The sequence below is a fragment of the Saccostrea echinata genome, unplaced genomic scaffold (assembly GCF_033153115.1).
Source record: "Saccostrea echinata isolate AGI-Se365-2 ecotype Australia unplaced genomic scaffold, CSIRO_AGI_Sech_v1 ptg000001l, whole genome shotgun sequence".
Classification (NCBI taxonomy): domain Eukaryota; kingdom Metazoa; phylum Mollusca; class Bivalvia; order Ostreida; family Ostreidae; genus Saccostrea; species Saccostrea echinata.
The window spans coordinates 53272121-53282857 of record NW_026889750.1 but is presented as its reverse complement, the minus strand read 5'-3'; the positions used below and the strand labels follow the sequence as shown (position 1 = coordinate 53282857).

Below are 10737 nucleotides of genomic sequence, written 5' to 3'. Positions count from 1 at the left end.
ATGTAATTTTTCTCGTTATCTCGAGCACAATGGTAAACCAGCATCAAACAATAAATTACATGTGTTAACAGTTAATTTGGTCAAGTAAATAAAAAAATTAGTGGACCTTTATGCATGTTGCAAAAACATTATAATGTTATCCCATTTGTTTTGAATATTGTCAGACTTGTTTGTTCAGCTTATTTCTCAAACATCAAGGACTTGAGACCGACTCCGACTTTTCTACCTATAGCAAAGACGGTGCCCTTACTGCCATTCAATAGAGACATTTAAATGATTTTTGAAAATTTGAACAAAATCCTATTTGTAACAATGTTTGCTCTATACAGGATTTCTAGGTTGGATGTCCTCAAAAACTCAATGTACAGATCATTCCAGATAGTCTTCTATTGCTCTGGCAGTTACAAGAACTCACTGAAGAAAAAAACTCAATTAATGCAATTATTTTTTAATGCAGAATTTTCCCAACAATTTGTGAACAGTTCAACACGTTTCCTCTACATAGTGAATTCCATGTTTCATGTAGTACTACATAATTTGACATGATATACTTTGGGACATTTTTATGAAGCTAGGAAAAACAAAAGATAAACTTTGCATTATTTCCCTTTTTTCACAGTTATTTCTATATATGTATATATAGAATATATTTTATATAAGTATATAATATATCTCAGCCAATAAAAGCCTATAAACAAACAGAAAATAAAACACTGCTCGCTTTAATCCTGGCTGATAAAAGCAATCTGCATTAATTATATATATAATATATATGTATATATCTCTCTAAGGACATCAACAAATCATATCAATAAACTTTAAACATCAGAACATAATCTGGAAAGCATTCATTTACAGTAACAGCTTTCTAACAGAAAGCATACAGAGCTCTCCGCTTGGCTTTTGTGTGGTAATGGGTTGTGAGAGCAGATGAAGAAAAACCAAGCTAAGACCTCTACTGATGCTTTTGTTAGTGTACATATATTCTGTATATTGTACTTAATCCTATATAGGTATTAGAAATTTAGCACGGCCACACTATACAGCATCTCTCCCCCAAAGATTCTTACACAATGTGGACCAAAGCTGCTTTGTTCCTCCCCAGATCAAAAGGGATTCAAATCAATGCACCAGCCCAAACTCTGTCCATAGTTTGTCACACATGACCTTCACCCCTCAAGGTCACTGATAACATCAGACAGAGTTGGTACATAACTCCCTGATATACAATACAAAATCATGAGATCAAAGTGTTTACGCTCCAAGCTACATCATCCATACATCAAATCCACAGGATTAATCATAATTCACAAAATAAAAAAGACAACAAAATTGTCCACCAGTCAAGGAAAAAAGAAAATCCATAAATAGCATAGCACTGTTGGTGTCTGTAGAGACTTGGTGAGAGTCTCTGACAGCTTTGTGTTCACGATGGCAGTGTCCTCTGCTGCAGCAGTAGTAAACAGTATCACAGTGTTGGCTAGAAGTCCTCTAACACATGCCTTACCTAAAGGTCCACGTGATATGTTTGGTTAAGGCCCCCAGCTAGTCATAAATTTGGGCCCGATTTGAAGGTTTGCATCAATTAGCACAAATGAAATCCAAAATCGGTCATGATCGTCTACAGAATATTTCTCACTAATAAATCCCTCCATAAATAAGTTAACCATTTCAGCTTTCCTCTGAAGTGAATTCCACTATCCTATTCTGGTAGTGAGCGACCATTTTCTGGTTGCCCAGTATAAACTGGTTTCCCTCCCTAGTCCTCCTCCGGTTCAGCATTGTTCAGCACAGCCAGGGCATCCTTCACAGCGTGATACATAATGTTTTTCACCTGCAGAAAAAGAAACTGAGCATATCAAACCTGTATATGACAGTTTGTAATTATCTGGTAAAAACTCTGGCAGTTTATCATGCAAGTAACATAACTAACTCTCCGTCTACAATTATAAGTAATCTGTGGTTGGATTATTGTGACACAACAATCTAATTGTCAAGAGTGATAAATTATCACACAGAACACAATAAAAACTTCAGGCTACAACAACTACCAGTATAATGCTTCTCTTACACTGTGCTTTTCCTCCTTTTAATTGTTTGTTGGGTTTATTTAAAGGTGTAATTGTCTGTGTAATACCTGCTGTTTAATAGTACCGTATATACTTGCCTATAAGTCGGTTGTATTTTTTAAGCTTAAATTGGAGGGATTGACCCGCTAAAATAGCAATCTTTTTATAACTCGCGTATAAGTCAGATAAAGAATTTTGGACCAAAGTTTAACTCCCCAAAAACCGACTTATAGGCGAGTATATATGGTATATCCTTGAGGTGTGTGTTTGTAAGGTTCTTTGTATGTATTACATGTACCAGTAGTTTGTCTTTGTGGTTGGTGTGTCTGCGTGTGTGTTTATAAAGTTGATGTGTGTAACATTACCTGCAGTTTGTCTTCATGGCTGGTGTGTGCGTGTCTGTCTGTGTGTTTATAAGGTTGGTGTGTATGTCTGTCTGTGTGTTTACAAGGTTGATGTGAGTGCCTGTGTGTGTTTATAAGGTTGGTGTGTGTAGCATTACCTGCAGTTTGTCTTCATGGCTGGTGTGTGTGTGTCTGTCTGTGTGTTTATAAGGTTGATGTGTGTGCCTGTGTGTGTTTATAAGGTTGATGTGTGTGCCTGTGTGTGTTTATAAGGTTGGTGTGTATGTCTGTGTGTTTACAAGGTTGATGTGTGTGCCTGTGTGTGTTTATAAGGTTGGTGTGTATGTCTGTCTGTGTGTTTACAAGGTTGATGTGTGTGCCTGTGTGTGTTTACAAGGTTGATGTGTGTGCCTGTGTGTGTTTATAAGGTTGATGTGTGTAGCATTACCTGCAGTTTGTCTTCATGGTTGGTGTGTGTGTCTGACAGAAGCCTGAATTCCTGGGTAAGACTGAAGCAGTGATTCAGATGTTCTGGAGAGACAAAATCCTCAGCCACCTTGATACAGCTGTGAAGATTTTTCACCTGATGGGGGGCCCCAGCAGGGATAAACACAGCATCTCCCATACACTGTACAATAGTGTATCCCAGCACTCCATATTCCTTATAAAGGCGACTCTGAAGCTCCACATCTAGGTACCAGCTCTGGTCATGAATTGGGTCATGGTGGGGCTCAATCTCCTCTCCCCTCTCTTTACCCACCTGTTAAAAGATTTCACATACATTTAAGAGAGTAAAGATCAAGTTAATTCTTCAAAAATTCAAAAACAAATGAATATGTAAACTGTGTAACTTGAAATCAAAAGCAACCACAATAAAACCTCAAGGAATTTTGTACCTGGAGAAAGTTAAGTAAAACTGAACAAAATATTTCTAAATTTTCAAATCAGCTAGTGTTCGTTAAAATACTACCCCTTCAACTCCCCCCTTTTAAAGAAATCCTTATTGTTCTACTATTTTAGACACCTATACATTTTATTCAGAGTAATATCTATAGACACCTATACATTTTAATCAGAGTAATATCTATAGACACCTATACATTTTAATCAGAGTAATATCTATAGACACCTATACATTTTAATCAGAGTAATATCTATAGACACCTATACATTTTAATCAGAGTAATATCTAAGCTTTTCATCAGATCAATAGGCATGCTGCCAGACATGTCATTCAACTCTGAATAGTTTCCTAGGAATGTTTGGAAAATCTTTGACAGGTAATGTCAAACTGACTTACACTCCTGCATTTTACAGACATCACTTATAAATAATTAAAAACCTCACAATAATGTCTTTATCTTTTCTATCTAACCAAGGTAAATGTGATCGCATCAGAGCACAGGAGTTTTACTTCATTTTTTTTCTGACACATTTTTTGTTGCTTATATGAAAATGCAATTCTACGTAATAAAACTAAACCACAAAAACATTTCCTTCTGCTTGGTTCAATTGGTACAAACAAAACCCGAGAAAATCTGCCTATAACGAGGATAATTTACTGGGATTACCTGCTGTCACATAGCTTAACATGATATTGTATATCATAAAATTCTACAGTAAAACAGGATATGATCTGAGAGGTTCAGCAAAACTGTGACATTCATACAAGACCTTTTATAATGACCTGATGCTAAGCTCTCAGAGAATTTGAACTTTAACAATTACATACAGATTGTTATTTTTCTTTTGATGCCATTCCTGGAACATTCTTCAATGTTATAATAAGAGTGACATCTGTTGAAATTGGCTGAGTATCTGAATTATTCAGTGCTGTTGTGTTGCCCCTCATGATGACTGGATACCAGTAAAGCTGGCCACCAGCCAATTTGTCTACATTCCTTTGTCAGTAACACAGTTCACTGAACCTGCCTTACGTTAGTGATGCTCAAGGTCAGCCCTATCTATTGCTATCAAACACAAGTATACCGTGTCTTATCATCCCTCCTGTATTACATCTCATGACACTGCCTCATTATACACAACACGCCTACAAACTTCCTACCGGGGCTTTAAATAACATCACTTGTATTCTTTACAAGAATATGGACAGAATTTTCCTGACAGATTTAAGTGCATTAGACTGTCTATGATAGATGACATTTCTGATGTGTGCATGTATTACACAACTATTTTCTGGAAATTGTTTCTCACTACGACAGTTTTCTTCGTGTCACTACATCCTCTGTTCTCTCTTGACTGTAACTAAACAAGCTCTTCATGTAACAAAATTTGTCATCCACTCAGAATGTTTCCCTAGACGTAATCACGTGGTAATTACAATGTAACACGTTTGATAGTAATGTAATCAGTTGTTACATAAAACCTGGAATGTCATCACAGTGAGGAGGGGGGAAGTTATGTAACAGTGAGTGATTTGTACTCTAGTACAGGCAGAGTACAGGTTTTATAAATGATCATATAACTGCATCATAAGTTGAATGCCCCCTTCTATTGATATAATGAATGGGTTTGAGTAAGAATTGCATTATAAAGTAGTGCCTATGATGTGAAACACAGACTGTGCATGGTAAAGTTTCTAAGGATGACAAAAAGCTTATTACACTAAATACCTTCAACACAACAACATTTTAAATATATATAATTAAGATTACCTTATTTAAGAAATCCCTGATCTTGTCTGCATCCATGGCATCATAGATGTGCCACAGTGCACCAGGAACCTCGTTGGTTTCTCTTACGCGCTTCTTTGTCATCGTGTCGCAGCCCGCGTCGTCAATAGCCTTGATAGCCATGTTGATGTGGGGCTGTTTGCCACCTGGACCATCGGCTGGAATTCCGACGTACACCATACAATTGACGGCATCAGAGACATCGAGATGGAGGTTTGTAGTTCCCTCACTCGGATACTTTGCAGACCCTAGAATTAACAACAAATATATTCTGCACTAAGCATTCCTAAAAGTATTTATCAATTCTTTAAATATGGAACTTATTATCAACAATAAAATATAGAGCAGATTTATGACAGCATACTCACCATATGCATTGTACATCTTAGGCCCCAGGTCTGGTCTCACAAGGAAGTCAGGGAGACGGGATGCCAAATTGAGTTTGCCATGGCGATGAGTGTACTCGGGCAGAGGAAGAGCCTGCATGAGATCATCGAAGTGGTTTGGCATTAGATCACTAAAATCGTCCCCTGGTGGCCAGTCCTTCAGCTTCAGAAGCATGGGTTCCTCGTCATCATCCAGCAGGCGGTCTCTGAGACGCTCAAATCCGTCCCAGAACACAGACATAGGGTGACCTATGATCACCACACCAGACATGGTATTGACCACATCATTCTTCTCCTTCCCAAAGGTCTTGCTGAATGAGGAAGGATGCCAAAGCGAGCGGTTTAAAAGTTTGTCCACCCCAGACACAATGACAGGCTGACCTCTTTTCCACTGTTCCTGGAAGATCTTGAAATTTCCCTTATGTTTGGGATCATGAAGACGCAGCAAACGGCCATCACAGAGCCAGGAGTGAGGTACATCAGGGTACAACACACTGGTCTCTGTCAGATTATGGACCAGAATGGGTGTGTCTCGGGTCAACATGCTGCTGTGTCCCATACGAGGAATGTAATGCATTAAGCGAACTGGTTGGCTATTCTCATCTCGAGGTAACTGTTTCTCTACCACTGACTGGATGATATCGTCCAATGTGCTGCTACTCGACTTGGGTTTAGACTTTTTGTTGTTGTTGTCAGACTTGACTTTCCCTGCAGTTTTTGTTAACAGTTCCCGCAGCGTTGAGCAGCTGGCTGGGTTCTTTTTCTCATTATCGCCATCACTAGCATTGTTCCCCCCTCCACACGGTGATACAGGCTCTGTAATAGGATTGTACGACTTGCCAAACTTGTCAATGTTTTTGCCAAAGGGTGACTCGCTGCGATCACGACTGGTTTCAGAATCCATAGAAGCAACATCTGCCAGTAGATTGAGAGGAGATGAGCTATTGGGATTATACTTGATGTTACCATTGATGGAATCTTTCTTGCCTTTGTACATTTTGTGGTCCTCAGCTATTCCATTGATCAACTTTTTGGACTTGTTGTTTGACAAATGGTTGATGGCCTGTTGAACATACTGCTGAATAAATAAATTTAAAAAAAAAATCAATATGTGCAAATTACATTCCACTAAAAATGACACAGCTTCGAAAATCTGCAGAGATTATAAATAATTTTGTAAGGATGGGTAATTTATTTTGAACTCTACGACCCTATAATTTTATTCACTTATTTTTTTTTAATGATATCTGGTTGCATAATTCCCTGATGTCAACTACAAATATTGATCTTATCTGCCATAAGCTGGCACAATTCAGACACTAAAGATATTTCTTTTATAACTCTAGCACTGTTATGCAATGCTTTTCCTTCAATGACCTTGATTTCTTTCAAGTAGCATTTTTTTAACTCGCAAATACAGGAAATTCTAAGTAGCAAAACATTATTTGTTCTGGCAGCTCAGACCCAAATGGTGAGATCTAGATTATTATACATCTCTAAAAAAGCAGGTGCTTTGTCTTTGAAAAGCTATTTCTCTATAACAAGATTATAATAAACCACTCAGGACAAAGTAAATGTCCTCCTACTCACACAGCCATCGCATTCATCAATAATCAAACTGAACTGCTCTTAATCTAACATGCATAGAATAATTCAGCATTATTTTGTCCTATCATGCTGATAAATGAATGTTTTTTAGACCAAGGCAGTAGAATTTAATGGTTTTGTTTTCAGTGATGGGTAGGACTGCTTACTGACACTGAACAAAAGAATCACCCGAGACAGTCACAAAATCATAACTATGATACAAATGCATCTTATTAATGCAAATATTTTTTTGGATCAGTAGTCTTATTTCACCATCGAACATTAACTTGTCTGTACTGTAATAAATAACACTTTACCTGGTTAAGGCCATTTTTCTGCTGCACCAGTTTGGAGTTGGACTGACCACAAGAACACTTGCAGGGGACGTTCCACTTCTTCTTCATGTCATGGATCAGTTTTCCCACTTCCCATAATGCATCTCCCGGAATGATCTGAGTCAGCATCAGTTTGTCGGGCTCGTGTTGTTGACGGTTTGCACTACATGTAAGCCAGTCGCGTTGTTCCTCTTGCTGTGCTGCATTATAAGGATCGGATTCCTCCCCTTCATCCCCGCTATCCTGCTGGAGAGCGCGGAGTCTCACTTTATAACAGTCCAGACAAACCACAAATCCACACTTATGACAAACCCAGTGCATGTTAAACAGTGTGGTATCACAAACATCACACATTTCACGAACACCTGTCACTGCTCTCTTCCAGGCTATTTTAGCTGTAAATGTAAGGAAAAACATATCAGCATTAGAATTTACCAGATTCTCCATCTTTTCACAGTACAATGTATCCAATTAAAAACATCCAACAAGTATCTTTTTGTAGTATGAAGATACTGCTTTGACAACACACAGATTTGACATACTGACCTTCATCTCCGGCCAGATTCTTCGCCTCTCTCTCCTGCTGAACCAGTTCACAGAATTTATCCCCTACCCGTGCCACAATGTACTTGGCAGTCTCTATATCTATTCTGGGTTCCATGACTGGAATATTTGGTAACCACGGGTCTATATCCTCATTAATGGCATCTGAGAGTTCGGAGAATCCGTCAATCATCAGGAAACCTCTCTGACTGTACCTCAGTCTGTCAATAAAAAAAAAACGAAAATCTGTAACGATGCATTGTGGGTTGTATTTAAAAAACTTATCAATTTTCTTCTGTTTAGCATATTATGTTAAAAAGGCTGTATGTGATTTCATTTATCAGTAAGTTCCTATCGATGGGTTTAACAGAATTCTTTTTAAATGATACAGTTATTGATTGAGTACTTTAAGGAAGGCCCCAGAACATCTGGAGAAACTCAATTCTCTGTGGGCAACTTGTTTCCCAGAATAAGCCATGTAAACAGCCTCTGACAGATGCCTGCTGTTTCCCAAGTTTGGAGAACATCAACTCTATAGTGTAAAGTGCACTACCCCTTGTATTTTCTTTTGATTGAAGATTAATAATAGATCACTCAGTTTACAAACCAATGAAATTAAAGTATTCAGGGCATACTTAATGACTGGTAACAGGAAACCCCTTCTTTCTGTTCAAAACTTTCATTCCCTGCTGCAACAAATTGCTAGTGCTTTTTTAAAATGCTCTAATGATCATGTAGTGGTGGGCCTTTACATGGTGCCCATTAATTAAGTGCACTGCCACTGGGAAAATCTATTACATCAATTTCCAACAACATCAGTAGGATCAGATTCTGTATGCACTAGACTCCATAAATACACTCCCTCTTTATCAACACTGACAACAAAGGGAGCCTCTGTTATACAAAGTAACCTCTGCCATTTTGTTTATCTACAGATCTGACCTTGTGAACTTCTGCTTCAGACTGTTATTTTGGTTTATGAGCCTGTCGTTCTTTTTTGTCGAACAAAAACCCCACTTAGAGGGAGATATTTCTGTATAAGATGGTTTAATATCCCTGTATTGTGTATCAATCCTCCCCCCTCTGCTCATATGTTAACCTTCACCAAACATAACTCCACAAATTATCTTCATCTTACTCTACAAACTTGATAACACTTTTTGGCTGAGTGGAATTTCTACCAAAACTTTTGCCTACAATAAACATATCTTATCAAGCTCCCTCTCTCAAGCATTCTGGCAGGATATTACAGCAGCCTCAACAGCAGCTATTTTTACAAGTATTTTGGCAGTGGTTTTGCTCACAATGAGAGGCAGATGTTTGGGATTTTAAAAAGCTAATCTAGTTCAGAAAACAAAGAGAAGCCTATCAGGGCCTGTGTATGATGCTTTTTGTCTTCTTATAATTTGGTATCTGCCCTATTATAAATGAGTGCATTCTTAAGACAACTGATGTAGGGGAATTCTTGATTCATGTCCCGATTTCCTTCTTAGAGAAAATAATCTGCCAACATGAAGGAGTATTTACTCCACATTGTCAAAAGCCCCTCTATAAAGTTCTAACAGTACAGGGAAATTGTGTTTATCTGGGAAACATGCTCCCCATAGCAGGCAACACTTGGATCATCTAACATGATTACTCTTCCACAAAGTTCAAGGACAAATCTAACCAACAATACAAGGACAAATCTAACAATAAGAATATAAAAATATTACGTCCAAAGACAGTAGTACCTTTATTGCCATCTTGACAGAAAAAAATGTATGACAAACATCTGAAATAATACTTTAAGATATTTCTGTGTTGCTATTTGTTGGATACTCAAAAGGGCTAAAAAATTTGATATTACATGACTGTGCTGATATCATGAGAATATACTCATCAGGGTTATTGTGGAACTATACTCAGAATATTGTGGGACTATACTCATCAGGATTATTGAGGGATTATACTAAGGATATTGTGGGACTATACTCAGAAGGACTATAAATTTGATACTCTAGGACTAATGCTATTTTGAGATTCTGATCAGAAAGGCTATCAGCTTGATAAGACCTACCTTCTGAAGGCATAAAATCTACAGAAAATATTGGGGAGTTTCTTGCTGCGCTGGGTGGGTGTCATCTTACATTCCCGACATTTCATCAGTTTTGGGGTGACCTCACTACAGGAATCATCTTGTAAGAATGGCTCACACGTTTTCTTCAACAAGGAGACAGGAGGTTTGTTATAGGAGGTCCCACCTGTACAAACATATAGGATCAACTTTAGAGTTCCAGTCTCTATATATTACATATTATTGTACTAATTTTCAACATTGTAAATACGTTATTGGGCCAATATAAACAATAAACTGTGGCTGTCATATTAAAAGAAAACACACATACTGACACCAAGATTGCGAAACTAACCAGAAGGCTGTGAATGGCTGGTGGGTACCACTGGGGGGTGAACCACAGTGGGTGTTGGCCCTGGGGGTGAGGAAGACTCTGTCTTAGGAGGCTGCTCTTTCTGTTTCTTAGGTTTCTTTATTTTGGAGGATGCCGAGTTGTCCAATGGTTTTTCTGCCTTCTCTTTCTTGATGTCCTGCTCTACCTCCATTGGTTCAGGACTTGTAGCCCGCACCTTTGGAGCCTCTCTGGTTTTTTCCTTTTTCACAGATGTGTTACTTGAGTTGTCTTTGTTGACTGTTTTGTCATCCTCTGAGTGATCTTTACCCTATAAATAGAAAGTCAATGTCACTCTCCTTATAAACCTCTTCCTGGATTCTGACAGTTTTT

At 38.1% G+C, this 10737-nt stretch overlaps 1 protein-coding gene across 2 annotated transcripts in view; it reads right to left on the bottom strand.

Annotated features, from left to right (window-relative positions):
• Positions 1-432: 432 nt before the first annotated feature.
• The window catches only part of LOC133194559 (lysine-specific demethylase 3A-like), a 58539-nt gene continuing 48234 nt past the window's right edge, over positions 433-10737 (bottom strand). The window contains exons 12-19 of one of the 2 annotated variants that reach the window (XM_061330505.1): positions 10369-10675; positions 10017-10200; positions 7961-8178; positions 7397-7809; positions 5475-6570; positions 5089-5354; positions 2862-3173; positions 433-1834 (exon numbers count right to left, since the gene is read on the bottom strand). In XM_061330505.1, coding sequence (XP_061186489.1) covers positions 1760-1834; positions 2862-3173; positions 5089-5354; positions 5475-6570; positions 7397-7809; positions 7961-8178; positions 10017-10200; positions 10369-10675 — 2871 coding nt within the window. In that variant the 3' untranslated portion in view covers positions 433-1759. The remainder of the gene's footprint in view (positions 1835-2861; positions 3174-5088; positions 5355-5474; positions 6571-7396; positions 7810-7960; positions 8179-10016; positions 10201-10368; positions 10676-10737) is intronic. The other variant, XM_061330509.1, reaches the window with a different exon arrangement.